This window comes from Empidonax traillii, unplaced genomic scaffold, assembly GCF_003031625.1.
Source record: "Empidonax traillii isolate 1590-97213 ecotype Southwest subspecies unplaced genomic scaffold, ASM303162v1 scaffold163:size1593379, whole genome shotgun sequence".
Lineage (NCBI taxonomy): Eukaryota > Metazoa > Chordata > Aves > Passeriformes > Tyrannidae > Empidonax > Empidonax traillii.
In genome coordinates, this window is record NW_020955356.1 from 840,526 (window position 1) to 859,513 (window position 18,988).

Below are 18,988 nucleotides of genomic sequence, written 5' to 3' on the forward strand. Positions count from 1 at the left end.
TTCCCTGTCGCAGCATTATGGCCCTCCTAGTGCAGAAGATGGAAAACCAAAGAGAGATCAGTTATGAATTATGACAGCCCAGCACTCCAGTGTAGGGAAGTACTTAATGTATTTTTTTTCTTGTTGCCTTCTGAGTTTGGAAAGGAAGAAGAAAAAGAATTTGAAACCAAAACATAGAGGTAATAGTCATAAGAACTACATTTCTTAATTAGAATTACTGTATTTCTGTGGTTAAATGAAACCTCCAGTAGCAAATAATTCATGTGAAAGGGTAAAAAAAGCCATTTGGCATGAAATGCTTTGTTAATGACAATCTTCTCAGAAGTGACTGTGGAATATTCTGGAAATGCAACACTCCACTGTTCCATCACCTGTTAACCATAGCAGTAGCACTGGAGACATTAAGGAATTTACAGTAAAACTAACTGATTTTCCTCTTCACTAATGACCTGGATGCTGGGAGCATGTGTACACTCAGCAACTTTGAAGATGATGAAAACCTGGAGGAGTGGCATACCAGGCAGTCATATGGCCATCCAGAGGGATCTCAAGAGGCTGGAGAAATGGGCAGGGAGTGACCTCAAAAAAAAAGGAAATTCAAAGTCCTGCACCTTAGGATTAATAACACCATTCACAGGTACAGACTGGGGGAAACCATCTGGAAAACGGCTCTGCAGAAAAGGACAGGAGTGGCCTAGTGGACAAATTGAAGATGAGGCAGCAGTGCGCCCTCGTGGCAAAGGCAGCCAACAGTATCTGGGCTGCATCCACTTCCAGCAGGCTGAGGGAGGTGATCACTGGTGAGGCACCACCTCATGTCCTGTGCCCAGTTTTGGGCTTCCCAGTAGGCAAGAGACATGGACATACTGGAGAGAGTTCGGTGAAGGATCACAAAGATGATTAAAGGACTGGAGCGTTTCTCCTCTGAGCAAAGGCTGAGTACCCTGGGACTGCTCAGCCTGGAGAAGAGAAGCCTTGGAGAGATCTCATCAGCGTGTGTAAGTGCCTGAAGGGAGGGTGCAAAAGAGACTGAGCCAGGCTCTCAGTGGTGCCCAGTAACAGGCCCAAAGGCAATACGCACAAACTGAAACCCAGGAGTTTCCCTCTGAACACCAGGAAACCCTCTTTTACTGTGAAGAGTGACTGAGCTCTGCATCAGGTTGCCTGGATATGTTGTGGAGTCTCCCTCCTAGGAGATATTCAGAGGCTGTCTGGACATGGACCTGGACAATTTGCTCCAGGTGACCCTGCTTGAGCAAGAGGGTTGAGTTGGACAATCTGCCTAGGTCCATTCCAGTCTCAGTTATGTGGTGATTCATTGCTGGTTAATCAGTGATCCTGAAGCAATCTATCACAACTGATGACAGGATTTTACTTTAGGGCATTGGATACTAGTTTAACACACCTTTTCCATTTCTTTGTTAGTATTTTCTGCAATTCATAATGTTCCACCTGAAAATAAAGGAATAGTGTTTTTAAGTGAAGCTGTTACATGCTGTGGTACATAGGGGCGTATGCTTATTCATTTGCTTGCCATGTTTATGGAGTCACTGAATGACTGAAAGGAAGCTGCCAAAGAAAAAAGTGAAGTGTGTGAGAAGAGAGTCTGGAAATCTGAATGTATCTCTATAGAGGACAAAAATGCCAGCACATCAGCCATGCTTTTCCTGTGCCTTGCTACTGTGTTCATTACACCTGCTAGTGCAGAGGATTAATGCATTTGAACAGAAAGAGACAAACTAAGATTTTTCCCTGAAGCCCATCTGTTTTTTTCCCCTTAAATGTCTTTAACTGCAGGAGGGAATTAGAGTTGATTTTAAGAGCAAGAATAAGAGGAGGTAGAGAAATTAAGCACATAATAGGAGAAGGCAGCCTAAAGTAGATGGATGGCAAGGAGGAAAACAAACAACTTCACCAATTATGAAAAAATTAAGGATAGAAGGGAATTGTCAAAGGATAAACCTAACTCACCATGTCACTTTTTCCACTAGTTGCAGCTACAGATAAGTGACAGCAAATACTGTCAGGATGAAAAGCTCCCTCAGAGGTCCTAAGGCATGTTGCAAAAACTGTTGAATTTTCAAGTGCTAAGAATTACTTTTTCCTGCTAAGCAAATATGCTATAGGACTCTTGAGTCTTAACATGGAATTCCAGAACCCTTATCCATTGTAGAGGAACTGATTATTGTTTTTGTCCTATAGAAAAACATGAAAGGTTGGTGATGGTTTTTCCCTCAGTGCACAGAGCTGAGCAGACAAGCAGCATACCAGGATTCAGAGACCAGTAGTAGAATTCCAAGATTGTGAGTAGAATAGCATATATGTACATGTGTGGATCCAGTCATATGGGAGATAAAAGATCCATGGGGTTCGCTGTTTGGGTAGGAGCAAAGTAGGGTTTGACTATTGTTCTGACCTCAGTGTTAGTGAGCATTTGAGGTGGATGACTTGAGTGGGAAAGGAAAATGTTGAAAAAAAAAACTGAATTACAGCATGTGTCGAAAAAAGCAGGAGAGACATCACAAGTCTGGTGAGTGTCTATGTGATTTAGCATACCTGACTGTTGAACACATGCGCTAATTAAGGAACCAAATGGCATCAGGAGTTAGAGAAGATTATGCAACTCACTGGAGATATATTTGACAACCTCCAACACAGAATCCAAAATTTTCAGACTGCTATTTTCTATCTAATCTTTGAGGTGTATAGGTCAATGAATCAAAACACACAGAGCTGTGCACATAGAGGCAGCTCCATGGATGAACATGTGAAAACCTTCCATTGTGCCATTCTTGGTCATTGCATCAATACTTATTTTATTCATTTGTTTCCAAGAAGTAATTCTGGAAATGTTTCCTCCCAAAGAACACCAAATGTCAGTATTCCCCAGTATACTGCTTTAATGGCAGGAGAATAAAAACAGCAACACAGAAAAAGACATATGTTTTAATAAATCATTAAATAAGTTTGCTAGCGAGTATAAACTTTTACAGAAAAATAAACCCTTAGACTTTTAATAACATTTGAATGATATGGGTCTGAATGAAAGTATTTGGAACGTTAGTGTAATAGCTTAATAAACTGACTCCCAAATAGTTTAGCTAACTCAAAAGAACATGCGTTTCTCTCACACACTTGAAAAAAGAGTAAAAATTGAGGTGGAATCTAGCAACTCACAATATCATTTAACAGAAAAGAATATTTGCATGCAGGAGAAACTGTAGAGAATTTATGTCCCCAAAGTGCAACTCTGAGCTGAAATTTGTCTTGAGAATATGATGTTCCTGCTCTTTCTGAAAATGCCAGACCTACAAACACAATCAAGACCTCGGAACAATTTTTGTCTCGGTTCTGCTGTGTTCTTGCTTTTAAAAGATGTCAATGCTGTTGAAGAATATAAGGTGCAGAGGTCATTCAAGATTGGAGAGCTGGCACATTTTGAGTGAAAAAGAATTTTTTCTGAAAGGTAAAACTACCTCCTACAGCTGAACATACCAGAATGTATGGATTGCTCTATCTTCAATTTTGAAGCAAAATTAACAAGGGGAGAACATAGTCAACCAAACTGGAACATCATCTACTCATGTAACATTTTTTCATTATCTGGTCAGCTTAATTTTGTATGTTTAGATGTATACATGTATGAATGATACCTCATGCTTTCATTTTCTATCCCTGCATCCACCTGAACAACTACTGCAGCATTCAGTCAGAATAGGGAAGAACAGAGTGTGGAGGTACTAACTGTCCAGGCATATTAAGCTTGGACGATATTAAAAAAAATTAAGATAATCAGAAATTACGTTTAAAGCAGGTATTTCCTGAAGAATATTTTTCATTTCAAATGCCTGATAGGAATTGTGCGACTTTTCTCCGAAGGTGGGGAAGTGCCCTGAAGTTCCTCTTTCTGGCTTGAAGCTTTACAAGAAAGTTACTGGTGCAAAGCCACACTGACTCTGCCAAAAGCATTTGTGCCTCATGATTAGGCAGGGGAGGTAGAACTAGGTGATCTTTAAGGTCCCTTCCAACCCAAGCCATTCTGTGATTCTGTGATTCTGTGACTAATAGCCTGCCTATTTGCATCAATGGTTATGATTCACAGATTGTGGCCTAACTCTATTTCTGAGGCATTCCATAACTCTTGCAGCTCTGTTTTCTTCATTGACTGTCAGGATTTTACATTTTCAAAGTGCGCAATAAAAGATACATCAAAAATGTAGTCCTTATGAGGCAGAGCATCGTATTTACTACCATCATTTACTATTTACATCATATTTACTACCCTCCTGGAGCAAAAATAAAACCATAATACACTGGGCAGTAGGTTTCAGCCATCAGACAAAAATGTTGCATGTTGTTCTGTAGGGCATCTGTGGGGGATTCTTGTTCTGGCAGAGCCTCTAAAAACATAGGACCTCAGGCCTTGCTATGTGCAGAGGCAGTTCTCTGTCAGTAGTCTGGCTGATGGCCTCAGTTTCAAGCTGGATAGCTTCTATACTGCTAGACCTGAAATAGATGAATATGTGATTTACAGAAATGTGATAAATAGGAGCTGAAAAAGAGTTGATAGTTAATGTTCAGTTACCTTAGAATTTGGAAAAAAGAATGAGGTAGTGCTCAGGGCCTTTGGCTGTGTAGGAAACAGGACTGACTGAGGAATGCATTTCCCTTTTGCTACAAGGAAGAATAGACTCTGATGTCAGCATGAGGATCCTTTCAGTGCCAAACAAACCCTGGACTGAAGATAACTAGTCTTGGAAGAAAATAGAGATATGCAGTACAAAGATCAAATACTGTTCCTAGTACAAGATGATTCTTCCAGTCCAGTGTGTGGGCAGCTTGTGGTGAGCATTCAGCTCTGTGATGATGGAGATCCTTGCACTTCATCTAAGTTCATCTCATCCCTTCCTCAGTTCCACCTTATAAGCAGTGATGGACAAGAAAGATTTATACAGTTCAAGGATTTTAGGAGCCAAATCTACTCAAAATCCATTAAAATAAGGCTGAAACTACAGGAAAAGGTGGTGACCTGGTGCCATGGCAGCCTTACAGAGCACAAACAAGAGAGAGAGGTAGATCCTAGGACAAGACAAATGTTTTGACTTGCTGCAGGATGGACTAAGTTGTTGTAGGAATTAAATTGTCCTACAGGAATTAAATTGTCCTAGGAAGTTTAGCTTAAGTCCAACATGAAACTCTTTACCTGGAAAGTAGGTAAAGGGATGATTACAAAGGTTAAAACCTATGAAATGAGGGATGGTAGAGCAGAATGACAAGTAATGACTTACTCCGGTTGGTAGAAAAGATATTTCTGTTCTTCAATATCACAAAACCCAGAAGAAGTGTCACCAGTACAACCACAGCTATAAGTGGGCCAGAGAAATTTATATTTACTTTCTCCTCTCCTTGCTCCTGTATCTCTGAATAAGAAAACAGAGAAGATACACACAGGAAAGATTTAATTTGGTGACAGTTAGCTTAAACACTCTATTCCAAAGTAAAGTGAATTAGAAGTTTAGGTAAAGGCCCTCAGCATCCTTTGCTTTTACAGTGCTTTAACAGTGTCAATAAATCACTATCCATATTGTTTTATTTCCATTTCCAAAACCTAGAGAAACTACTAGGTCTTAATCATCACTTCAGCAACAGTAAGGCAAAGCACTCTTTCTGAGGTTTAGGTAACATGTGAGGGATTAGCAACTTAATTAATAAAAGAGCCTGTGAGGAAGCTACTGTGCTAATGCTACTGAACAAGTTCAAAGAACCTTGGTTATGTTACTACTTGGTATCTGTTGCAAATGATGGTCAAAGCCTAACGAAATGCTGGAAGGGATGTGAAAGTAGCAGGGAATGCAAAGGACTTTCCCCCTATTTCTGGTTTCTGTGTTTCTGAGGTTTTGGTTGGTAAGCTTAGCAGCTGATAGAGGTTCAGTTACTACCAAACAAAACTTATGTTTATGTGGAGTTTCTGGTTTCTTACCATCTCTGCTTATCAGGTGACTGCTTTCATAAAGCTACGGAGGAGAGAAGAATTGAACAGAGAAGAAGAGGATACAGCATTATAGCCAGTATAGCTAATATAGCCATGTCAACATTCATGAGGAATGTGTAGAACTAAACAAACCTTAGAAGACTTTTGGATTGTATTTTAGTATAAAATCCTAGAATTTAAAGACATTAGAGGCAGTTTGCCATTGATAACTTCACCCTTTAGCTAAATTTATATTAAGATAACTGCACTGTAGAAATTTTTCAGAAAAAGTGGCAAGGTTCTTTTACATCAGCAGAAGGAAAGTGCATGTCTGTACTGCCCTGGCAGGCTTTCCTGCAATGCTTCCATTCCCTCACCGTTGCTCACCGTTCCTGTCAGTTGAAGCACAGCTCTTCATCTTCAGCATTGTCTAAAAGAGACATATGCAAGCCAAACAAACTTATGACAAAGTGGGAATTGTCTTTATTTTGATGTGTTTGTGCCATAGCTTACAAACAAAAATATGCCAAAAGATGTCGTCCTGTTCCAGAAAATAAATAAAATAATGCTTTAATTTAAAGAAAGGATCAGTCATGTGGAACCCTGAGATAATCCAACAGCAAAGTCATATTGAAACTCAGGTCTCCAGCTTCTTCTTGCAAGAGGTATCTCAAAAAAGACACAATCTCAAAGAAGAAAAATCCCCAAATAGTCATTTTGGAATGTGCACTTCATTCTGCCAAATGTTATGAAAACCACCAGGAATGCTTCTAATACAAGTCCAAGTTTCATGGCCTTTACACTTAAACTCAGCATAGTCTATTTGGCAGTTTGTGAACCAAATATGGTCTAAGGGGCCCTTCTGTTTTGCCTTCTGACTTTCTCTAAGGAACGATTAAGAATAGCAGTTCAAGCACTTTAAACCTGAATTAAAAGACCCTTTTTTTACTGTCAGGGTAGTCTAAATTTGGAACGCGTCCTGAGAGAGGTTGTGGAGTTTTTATCCTGGGAGGTATTTAAAATTCAACTGGATAAGGCCCTGTGCTAACTATTGACCCTAGTCTGAGCAGAGTGGTTAAACTAGATCATTTTCAGATGCCTCTTCCAACCTCAACAGTTCTGTGAAGTGTCAACCTCTCTCAACAGCTCTCACCTCTGGAGACCAGTTGCTGCCTAATCCAGATATCCAGGTTGCTTTGTTGCTACTGCAGTATCTTCTAGGGAATGGATGAGTAGGGATGATATGTTCTGGATTGTGTAACATTAGCCTTCCTTCTCTGTGCCCTCTCCTTGCTGTAGTAAGATTTGCCATGTGGAAAAGATAGGGAGTTCAGTGGCAAACAGATGGAGAGCATACAACCCTTGTAACAAACTGCTGCTACGAGTTAGGGTTTGTTCCCTGCCCTGGCTATGCTGCTCTCTGTGACAGCTCTACTGCAGCATGCGCTGCTCCTACCCACGCAAAAATCGGAACGGGCAAATGGAGACTCACCTATGTGTAGCGGCGCTGAGACAAGGATTCCCAGCTGCTCTCCGAGGTGAAGCAAGCAGCTAATATTAGCGAGGCTGTTTGTAGGAACTGGGATATTCAGCTTGCTAGTAACATTGTACAGCTTTGTTATAGCATCCTGTGAGACGTCCATGTGAGGCATATGTCTGTTTGTTGTGTTTTCATATGACATTAGCCAAGTCATCTCCTTAGGCTCTGGATAACCTCCAATGGAAGAACAGGATAGATTCAAGTATCCATTGGGCTTTAGTTCCCCAGTGTGCAGTTGTGCTATCTCAGGTTGACTATAGTTGGCTGAAACAGACCAATGAGAAAGCATCATGAGCCAGATATACCACATCTGTGGCAGTTCCTGCCAATTATTTAAGATTTTCAAGCAGAAACAACTCCGAAGAGTTTTCTTGAGGAAGAAGATGGATGTTCCAAGAAGGGTTTTTTTTCTATGGTTTTTGTTTGTTTGGTTTGGTGTTTTTGTTTTGTTTTGGTGTGGGTGAGGTTTGTGGGTTTTGTTGTTGGGTTTTTTTTGTGTGCATGTAGACTTGTTGCTTCTTGTCTTCAGGGTGTTTCAAAGATATAAGTCTGATCAGCAAGACAATGGGCCTCTGTCTCTCCCACCTCCTTTGGAAGTATTGACACCTCAGAATAACCAAACCTGGTCTGCTTACAGGTAAGGGCTTAAGCAAAAAATGGGAAGGGGACACAGTGCTGCCTACTTTTGACCTCCTGAACGGGTAAGGGGAAAAACAAAAACTTGTAACTGTGAAATGTAGAGAAAGAGATCATCTGAGAGAATTCAGATGGGGTAAGTTTGAGGTGCAGGGCTGTCATGAGCAGAAATATCCTTGGTGTCTGTCAGTAATGTGAGCAAACATTTTGCAGCATATAAAGTAATTCACTCATCAGAGCTCGGTAGTAGGCTTCCCTTAGTGTAGCTTTTTAGGTAGAAATGACCATAGCATAAGGTTTTTTTACTTTGCCAATGAAAACGCAAGTTTCCCAGGCAAGAAATAGTGAAACAGGATTGGGAAAAACCATTTAAAAATAAAATATGAATTAAAAAAATGGAAGATATTAACCACTACTCTCTCTTAAATAATCTCTTAAATATTCTCAATCAGGATTTTTCTGGTTAAAAGGTCGTAGTAAAAATAGTAGACTCTGATGGAAAAGGAGAAGGAGAGAATGTAGCCATAATACTGACTACATGTTGGTATACAGCAAGTTAAAAAACAAACAAACAAACAACAGTCCCTTCCCAAAAATCAGCAATAAACCCCAAGAAACAGACTCAAGACTTAATTGAAAATGTTTCATTATTTCAGTGCCAATAAGACTAAAGAAAATACAGAGAAATATTGAAGAAGGGGGAGAGGATACTTAGAAAAATACATGCCTAAGAGGGTCTCGCTCTTCTGAACAGACATTCAGTGTGTTGGATCCAGGATCTCATCCTTGCCCTACTGCATTCTTAACATGCATGAATGAAGAAACATGATGTTGCTTTTATTTGCTCTATCCTAGCACACAGGGAATAGGATTTAGTTTAGTTGCTTAAATCCCCCCAAGAGACTCCATGGATATGAAATCAAAATTGAAAAAGCCCCCCTTTTTTATACTCCAAAATTTAGCTAAGTTGTCCCTCAGGAAAGCTCAAGCTTTCTCTTCTTCCTCAAGGTCTGACTTGCTTAGCTGACTGCTGTCAGACTTCTGGTCTGGAGTATTTATTCTCTCCTTGGTATTTTATAGAGATGGCAGGATTGTAATCCATGGCTGTGAAACTTGTCACATCATCCAAGTGATTTAAGGGTTTCAATCTTATTGACAGTAAGCAAGTGGAAATAGCGGAATATACCCTGCACTTCTGTTTTATAGCTTCTGGAACCTCATTTTACTGAAAAGTGATGTTGGTTGCATGCAGGGTGTGGGCTACATATATGTGAGTTTTTTGTTGTTAATAGAAAAGCACATTTCAGGACATCTTTCATAGTTAAAGATAGCATCTTACAAAAAGGCTACGGGTTTAGATTCAATACTTCAAGAGACAGCAGATCCATCAAGCCCTTAATATTTTTCTCAATGGCTTAATCATCCTCCTTGGTTTTGTTCTGTTTTCTCAAGTGACAATGTACCTTACTTCTCACTTGCTTCCAGACACTGACTGTCACTGAATTCATTAGCCCTTTTAAAATTTTTTAATATCCAGTATTTTATGTATATTTCAGGTTCCCACACTCTGGAAACAAGGCTCTTCTCATTATTCTGTGTTATAAGGTAATCAGATTGCTATTTTAATGTCTTTAGTTGGACTGTATTTTTTCCAGCCTTCAGATAACTCTAGTAGAGCTTTTCTTCATACTTTACAGTTTTTCAACATCTCTTTTAAAATGAGGTCACACACTGTAAGTCTCTTTTCTGACATCGGCTTCATTTCCAGCACTTTGACTAGTGCATATTTTGAACAGCTTCCCCAGCCTCACCTACTTCCCTTTTTAGTTCATCCAGAGGATGCACTGCAGACTTGCTATTGCAGCAGATTTTTCCAGTTAATCAGATTGTCACCATGGTCTGTACCTTCCATGTTTTAAGAGCCAAAGTTTTCCATTGTAAAGCCTTCCCTTTTTTTTCTGGAGAAGGATCTGAGTTCATTGTTATTATATGTCATCCTGGCTGTACACAATGCATACAACATACGTATTATAGAGTCATAGAATCTCCTGAGTTGAAAGGGACCCACAAGGATCATCAAAGTCCAACTCCTTGTCCTGCACCCCAAGAATCACATCATGTGCCTGGGAGCATTGTCCCAACAGTTCTTGAACTCTGGCAGGCTTGGCGCTGTGACCATTTCCCTGGGGATCCTGTTCCAGTGCCCAACCACCCTCTGGATGAAAAACCTCCTAATATCCAACCTAAACCTCCCCTGACACACCTTCACGCTATCTGTATATTGTACTAATGTAATACATAAAAATAACCTGTGTAAACTATATTAGAAGCTACTTCAGTATTTCTGAATAGGCTTGGTTATCAAGGGATCTAGATAGCTTTGTGTGACTGCCCTATCATTCTTGTACAGTACACAATCTTTCTTAAGTCCATTTTAAGTGTGACATGCCAAACTACAAAAAGCCCTCCATGTATGGTATGAGTGTCTAATTAAAAAACAGCATGTAAGCACAGGTACATTTCAACATTTGTATTTCCCCTTTAACATTTGTATTTTTCTTCTAATTATTTTGATTTTATTTTTAATGGTTTTATACTGCTCCTTTGTTTAGGACTTTACTGAACAGAGACCCATTTGGAAGGAACTCAACAGCAGCACATAGTTCAGACAGTCTTCCTGAGATAAACCTTACAAAGTATAGGAGAGTCTTAGTGCTTAAATATGAGATACCTATAACATGTTGCTCAGATATTGGCTAAGCTGATAACTGACTTAACTGTTTGAATTAATCAAGCAATTGATGCTAAGCATCTCTTAAATTGGAGGCCTTGATACTTAGTGCACATTATGAGTTTCTGAGTTCTAAAACTTCACTAAAAATGCTTGTCAAGTAGATCCTGGGAGAATCAAAATGAACAATCTAGGTTTTCTATCTCTGGATCGAGGGAACACTTGCTGGTAACACAAAGCTAAACAGGCTCAGATGTGCTGGTACTCCATTTTTGGCTGCAGTTACACATTTCCTGTTCTCTTTCAGATTAATATGCTGAAGCCTGTGGAAGTTAGAAGCTGCTATTATTAATGGCTAGCACTATCAAAGTGGAGGAAGACAGAATATAGGCATATTGTTAAAGGTTATACTAACAGATTAGTTTAAAATAGAAAAACCATTATGATTATATATTAGGAATTATTAAAAATATTAGAAAATATTAGGAAAAGATTAGTGCCTCATTTTTATTTCCCTGTTAAAAGATTACTGTCTTTTCCTCTAACTACAAAAAATTCTCTGATGCAAAAAATCAGGTTGAATCTCATTAATGCATGCATTTTTTTCTTCAGAGATATTTTCAGTTTTCCTTTAGCTGAACATATGAATTTCTAGCCCTCTATGCAAGGTGTTCTTTTCTTTATTTTCCCTTTGATTTATATGGTCATAAAATAGCTGGGTGTTTGCAGAGATCTTGCTATGTTTCAATTCTAATGTACCACCAATGACGATAACTATTGCTACTTTTAATAGAAGGTAGTGCATCAGATGCAAATAAAGTTTATTTTCCAGAGTCCTTAAAGTCATAAAACTTGTAGGAGGCAAGAGGAAGAAGGTAGAATGGTTTTCACAATAAAGTATGACAGGGTGGAAATCAGGGATCATGTAATATCGAGCAAATTATTGCCTCATTTTCTACTTCTTCTGCTTACCTGAGTACTTTTCATTCACAGATAAGGACTTCCTATTGAGAATGCTCTTATCCATCTTTAGAAATTCTGCTCCTGTGCGGGTACCTTTTCAGTGACTTGGAGACAGGACCCATATTTCTGGACTGAACAAAGCCACAGAGAATCCCCCCAAAACCCTCGGAGCAGATGGCAGTTGGAAGAGGTTACTTACCAATGATGTGCAGTGAGCACTCAGATGTGTGTATGACCTTCGGCGGTCCTTCCTTTTTGTGCTGTATAATACACTCATAGCATCCCTCGTCCTTTACTCCTGCATTTAGCAATTGCAAAGTCCATTTGTCCACATCCACTTTTGTGCGATTTATATACTCAGGACTGAGGTGGTCATATTTTTCTTCACCGTAGTATAGTTCGTTCACCACGCTATCAGAGTCTTTTTGCCAAAAAACTATTAAGTCCCTCGCGTCAATTTTCTGAGGGTTTGGAAAATAGCAGGATAGGTATGCAGTGTGATTGAGAAATGCCTTCACCTGATGCACACTGCCAGCAATACCTTAGACAGAGAGAGAGAAAAATTAAAATTTCCACCAGCTACAAAAGAACACCAAGTTGGGCTCACAGAAGCAACACTTAATGGCAGTGGCAATAAAAACACCGGCATTTAGACACAAATTCTTCCTCTAGGTATGACAAGACACGTAGTTATTCAAACTGACACACATAGTCTTATGGAGTTCAGGTCATAAAACTGTTTCTTCTTTTTCTTCCTATATTTTACTTTCCCAGGAATGTTTACCACACAGATATTGTGAGCATCTATATTTTAGAAGACTTATCTGCTGACCTAAGGTCCAAACCATTCTTGTTCGTAGCATCCTGAGTGAAATGAAATTCTGCCCCAAAAGAGATAGCTGCACAATTCCTGTTTAAAAAGTTGAGTTCACTCTCCTGATAAAACAACACAGCATTGAAGTTTTGAAGAAAATGTGAAGTATACACTGTGTGGTAAATGTGAGTGTCAAGGGAATGTATGACCAGAAGGTCAGAAACAGGTGAACGCTTTCAGTCTCAATGAAGAATTAATCTAAAGTTTAATGACAAATTAAATGTCAGATTTAACTGCTCTGTAATGAATCTAGAGTTTAATGACAGATTAAATGTCAGATTTAACTGTTCCGTTGCTGATCTTGTTAACAAAAACGGTCAGTAAACAAAATTATGCCTTCATGCAAAAAAGGATGAACCATATTACACAAAGGATGAGTTTTCTCCCACTTTCATCCACACACGTCTCCATTTTTATGAGTGGCAAAGGGCTTGGAGGACTGCCTTGGAATAAGAAACGCAGTCCTCTGTCCCAGAAGATGCAAACATCTCTGCTGCGTTCAAAAGGTGGAGAAGATTTACAGTCTCTCTCCTGCTGCAAAGTTTTGACTGTTCTTTCAGAGCACCAGACTGCAAAATGATCTCTGCAGCTGTCTAAAACTCCAGTTGTCCCATATCAAACTGTCAGTTTTCAGTTTAATACTGCTCTTCTCTATAATACACACAGGTGATATACACACATTTTAAAGGTAGATTTAAATTGAAAATTTAAGAGCAACATAAAATAAGTGTAATATAAAGATATAAAGTTAAAGAGAGAAAGTACTTACTATATATATTTTATAGAGTACCTGCACACAATTTAAATATGACACACAGGCTGTATGACCTTGATTGTGCGGTGTAAATGATTAATTATTACTAAGGAATGAGCCTCTTAGCGGATGAGAAAGTATCACATAGCAGGACACACAAAATCAAAACAGTTTTAATGATTAAAAACGTGCCTTTTACCTGGGAGAGGTATCATAGCACAAAGGAAGAATATGCAGACCGCCATGACACTGTAAGAAGGAGGAAAGAAAGAAATACATTAGTGGTTGAAAACACTCCAGTACTCCCAAAGAAATGGTAAACCGAAAAGTTTTAGAGAGAGAGTATTAAGGAAGTTAGTCTCACCTTTTTGCATAGACTGGTGTGAGGACTTCTGTGTGCTTCCCAGCCTTTAGCAAGCATGCCATGGCAGATCTCTGGTTTACAGAGAAGCTGATGTGGTGCAAGATTACTGCAGACTGTGTATGCCATGGGAGGAACACAGAGTCCACAGGGTGCAATGGGCAAAACAAGTACTCAGAACGCCTGAAGCGGTGAAAAAGGAATGGGGAGCATGGTAGTGTGGGAAGAAGATGGGGGAACTGAAAGTAGAGGGGGAGGAGAGGGTGACACAGAAGGAGGAGGTGGGGGGGGACAGCATGATGATGTCAGCTGCCAGAAGTGATGAAGTTTGTGACCTTCAGTTTTGTAACAGGAATCTATCCTTCACAACAGTAAAAGGTAACGGAGAGAAATCCTGCATGATTTTAAAATTTGAGGCTAAACAGCACATAGTTTGTGGTAAAGAAAAATGGGTATCTCTTTAGAAAAAAAGAAAAAAACCCTGTGATTTGTCTCATAAGCAAACACTTCTCTGGGTACTTGGGTTCATGTGGTATAAAGGCCTATAATCCTGAAAAACAGCCAAATGTCATTCCCATGCACTGGTGAGATAATGGCACCTGCATCTGACTGGTCTGCATTTGCTAGTTTTCATTTTAGCAGCTCCTTTGTAGGATTTGTGTGTATATTTTCCATACAGCTGGAAGAACCCTCCACACTATCCTTGCCATGATCCTTCACTCTCCTCCTTTAAACAGCTCCAAAGAATCCTCCTCCTTTGCTGGAGCAGATGTAAAAACTCTCCATCTGTCCTACTACTTAAAAACAGTGGGATTGCTGTCTGCTGTCAGTTTCCTTATAGTTTCGCATTTTTCCTCATGCTTTATTTTAGGCTGGTACACTTGGGTCTTTACCCTGGGTCTCTGGTCTCTTCTTCTATTTAATACAGAATTCCACTCAGTCCACTGACATATTTTTTGTGTGTGTACTGTAATGTACAGAACTATCAATTGTATTTTTTCCAGGTTCATCCCGCCTTTTCTTAGGAAAGGAGAAAAAGAAGTCCAAATGTCTCAGAGGATATAGATGGTTTTTTCTGTGATCCAGCTGTCATAGCAGAAGAGGAGGAAAGGGAGGGAGGGCTTGTGCAGAATCCATTGTTGTAGGCAGGGGTCATTCTCTTTCTGCTCTGGCTGCCCTACTACGTGGTGAACTGTTATCAAGGGGTTTTCTTCCCAAGCTAGACTCCACTGAATTAAACCACACAATTCACTGCCTAAATAAAAAGGCATGTGCCAAGCCACTGACAACTACAGAAACTACTTCTCAGCAAATAAATAAGAATTTTTGCTTTCAGTCAAGAAAAAAATAAAGGATAGCCCTATTTTATTTTTTTTATTATTTTTGTCCAATGCAGATGTGTAAGAGGAGAAGCTAAAACAATTTAGCAACTGGAGACATAAGCTAAGTAGAGAGAATGTACTGCTATAGCTGGGCATGTTTTGCAATGACTGTCTCACAGGAGCAAAGACCAAAACCAGAACTGAAAATAGGAGTGAGAGAGAGACAACACAGGCAAGAATACCAGATAACACTTGCTTGCCTTTCTTGAGGGGTTATATTTGGAGCTGTGAGGACAGAAGTCTCAAAGATCCTACATGGTTTCCTGGCTGCCATCTTCCAGGAGAAGGCATGTTGCTGGGGATACTTGCATGAAGAAGGATCCCGTGAGTCTGCAGATGGGTGTACACCCACATTCCCTGCAGAGGGGAATTGCTTGTCACTGAGTGTGTGACAAGCTGCTTCTCTGCTTTATAGAGAGAAGCTGGATCATTAATCGGGCCACTACAACTTCAGTGCTGCATGCAGCTTTTCTTCCCCTTTTTTACAAAATGTCTTAAACAAGCAAATGCAGATCCTTGGAGCCAGTGTCCATCCAGGAAGGCTGAAGGAAGGGGAACTACACAGTATTTGTGCTGGCTTCTTACATTTCTTTGACATATTCAATACAATTCTGTGCTCAATTTTCTCTTACATCTGCAGGCCATCGAAAGTCTTCTTGTATCTTAGAACTGATAAGCAACGGGGGCTAGGTAAGAGGGGAGGGATAGACTTAGCTTCAGGATATGTCCTGCTGCTGGCAAATGGTGCAGACCAAACCACCCTCTTCGTGGCCATGGCCCAGTGCAGGACCACACTGCTCCACTTCAGAGCATTGTAGTCTGTGTTTGGATGTGTGGTCTTCCTAGTGACAGGCTGAGTTCATCCATCTGTGGAACTGGCACTTTTTCATGGTGCCAGTGATAACTAATGAGATGGGAGTGGTTTGAAGACCCATGGCTTTAAAATTATCTCTGACATTCAGAATAATGTGAGGTCAGTCCATGGGGAGGTACACATTTCCCCTTGCTAAATAAGGCTAGCACTATGTGTTGCCTTTTGAAGCTTTGTCAGCCATTCCTATTTATGACTCACAATTACAAATCATGTGTGGACATCAGAGATGAAAAATGGAGAAGTATATTAACTGAAATTCTGTAGTTTGCAGCCAGTACTCACATTCAAACCTTTTTTTTTTTTACTATCTCTTAGTCCAATCACTGAAAGGAGAAGAAACCACATGAATACATGCAATTTACAGGCCTGATTCATAATTGGGTTGGTTTGGCCCAAACCAGTCTGAGAAAACTCATGAAACAGTTCCCACTTGTCTCAGTACAGGGAGATTCCTGTCCAGAATCATAGATTCATAGAATCATAGAATGTTAAGGCTTGGAAGGGACCTTAAAGATCACCCAAGCTCCCCTACCATGGGCAGAGACATCTCCCACTAGACCATGTTGTTCAAGGCTTTATCCAACCTGGCCTTAAACACTGCCAGGGATGGGGAATCCACAACCTCCCTGGACAACCTGTTTCAGTGTCTCACCACTCTCACAGTAAACTATTACTTCCTAATATCCAACCTAAATTTCCCCTCTTCAACTTGTATCCACTACTCCTTGTCCTATCACTAGAGTTCCTGATGAAGATCCACTCTCCAGCTTCCCTGTAGCCCCCTTCAGATACTGTAAGATTGCTCTTTGGTCTCCATGCAGCCTTCTTTTCTCTAAGCTGAACAGCCCCAACTTTCTCAGCCTGTCTTCATAAGGTAGGGGTTCTTATCAACCTCCTGGCCCTGCTTTGGACTTGCTCCAACAGTTCCATGTCCTTTTTGTGTTATAGGCACCAGAATTTTACACAATACTCCAGGTGGGGTCTCTCAAGGGTACAGAGCAGAGGGGGCCAATCACCTCCCTCAACCTGCTGGCCACACTCTTTTTCATGCAGCCCCAGATACATGTGCCTTTCTGTGCTGAGAGCGCACGTTGCTGGGTCATGTCAAGTTTTTCACCAAGCATCACCCTGAAATCCTTCTCTGCAGAGCTGCTCTCAATCACTTCTCCGCCTGACCTACATGTGTGTCTGGGATTGCCACAAGCCATGTGTAGGACCTTGCACTTTGCTTTGCTCAACTTCAGGACATTTGCATCAGCCCACCTCTCAAGACTATCATGGTCCCTCTGGATGGCTAAGAACTCTAAAATTGATGTTTGAGAAAAACGGCGACTTCACTCCCTTTACTTCTGAGGGCAAGAAAGCTTGGTGTGACTTAGTTTGAGATTGGCTTGTGCTTTCTGTCTCCTGTTTCTCCCAGTCCAGCATGTGAAAACCAGCATGTAAAACCCCAACAGGCACACTGAAGCATAAAGGAGTAGGAGTAAGCAAGAGCTTTACCAATATGCTTTTGAAAGACACTGTCACATCTGTGCTCTTTGATTCCTAAGTTCCTTCACTGCCCTTCAGTTCCTTCCAAAATGTTCCTTTTGTTGCATGGTCTCACATGTAATTAGCTTATTTTCTTACACTGTGTACACATATTCTATGGGAAGGCTCCTGCACCATGTTTCACGTTGAACTCAAACCAAAACTAAACACTGAAGTAGTAAATCACTCTTTTGACTTTTCTAATGTGGGGATTTTTCTAAAATTTCCACCAACTTGCAACACTGAGTAGCACCACAAGCAGTGCTGTGAGCCTCCAGGAGGCAGGACATCTGTGACTAAGACTTTCCACTCCTGACCTGAAAGTTATCCTAGCAGCTACTAAATTAAATTATCCTAAAAATGCATTTACCAGCCTTCTCCCATGTATACACAGGTTGATTGAACAAGTGTTATCAAAGGAAATCACAGTTTAAGAAAATTCCCTTAACATGGCAAGTTCAGAGAATTCTATGATGCCCTTTACCCAAATACTATGCCATACAACCATATAACTATCCATCAAAGGACACATTTTAAAAACATACCATTACTCAGGCAACTTGTGTTTCCTACGTGCTTCTCCAGTTAGAAAGTGCTGCTGTTTTAAACGATTGCAAAACTTCTCCTATTGCTCATTCTTTTAGAACAATCTTTTACAACAAGTTACATTTAAAAATTCTGGGCTTATTGTTTAATTATATTGCTATTACATGAAAAAATACAACCCTCTGTCTCCCTAATTTTTCATTTCTGAGGGCATTTTTCATTCTTTCCCATTATGCCCTCCCTAAGTAACATCCTTGTCTTATATCTAAGATCTCCAGGAGAACCATGACTTTCACTATGATTCTGGGATCACTTTGCCCTAACATCTAGAAACTCTTCTTTTGATAGCAATTAAAAAACACCAATTATTCAAATAATACCTCTGGTCCAAAGATCATGGAGCATTCCACTGCTTCTGCAAGCCGAATTCTTCATCCACAAGTAGAGTGAGGTATCCCGGAAAGAGAGCACAGCGGCTGCCTAACGACACACAGTCCTACTGCGCAAATCACAGGACACCAAAGTGTTCTCCCTGCAAGTGAAACTGCAGGGGAAATTCAGAGGGGAAGAACGTCATCAACCAGAACGAGACATTCACTGGGATTAGCTGTGGTGTTTGAGTTCCACCTAAAGGACAGGTCAGATCGACGTATTTCTCGACCCTGTAAGCTACATCTGGCCACAGAACTGGCAAGTTGGTTGAACCACTTCTGCCTCACGGGTACCATACCTGTTCTCCTTTCCCAGCCCTTGCACTTGCCTCAAGGCTAGTCAAGCAAACTTGTCAGCTGGGAAGTAGCAATTGCTGGGTTCATTTCTCATCAAA

The 18,988-nt window shown here is 40.3% G+C and overlaps 1 protein-coding gene across 2 annotated transcripts; it reads right to left on the bottom strand.

The window, feature by feature from the left end:
- Positions 1 to 4,273: 4,273 nt before the first annotated feature.
- Positions 4,274 to 18,720, bottom strand: CD86 (CD86 molecule). Of its 2 annotated transcripts, none has more exons than XM_027885276.1 (6): positions 18,543 to 18,720; positions 13,669 to 13,718; positions 12,041 to 12,382; positions 7,464 to 7,775; positions 5,281 to 5,420; positions 4,274 to 4,506 (listed from the first exon to the last, which is right to left on the bottom strand). In XM_027885276.1, the coding sequence occupies exons 2-6, from the start codon at positions 13,712 to 13,714 to the stop codon at positions 4,501 to 4,503; spliced, it is 846 nt and encodes a 281-aa protein (XP_027741077.1). In that variant the 5' UTR covers positions 13,715 to 13,718; positions 18,543 to 18,720; the 3' UTR covers positions 4,274 to 4,500. The 2 variants fall into 2 exon arrangements, with proteins under 2 accessions (XP_027741077.1, XP_027741076.1); XM_027885275.1 differs by lacking the exon at positions 18,543 to 18,720 and adding an exon at positions 13,834 to 14,016.
- Between the last annotated feature and the right edge of the window lie 268 nt (positions 18,721 to 18,988).

Bases quoted from the DNA above. Each gene is read 5' to 3' on its own strand.
- CD86 (XM_027885275.1), bottom strand. From the start codon at position 13,895: ATGGCATGCTTGCTAAAGGCTGGGAAGCACACAGAAGTCCTCACACCA. The intron at 12,383-13,668 runs GTAAAAGGCACG...TCTCTGTCTAAG, and splicing joins TGCTATGATACCTCTCCCAG to GTATTGCTGGCAGTGTGCAT. The intron at 7,776-12,040 runs GTAAGTAACCTC...GGTCTGTTTCAG, and splicing joins GTGCTCACTGCACATCATTG to CCAACTATAGTCAACCTGAG.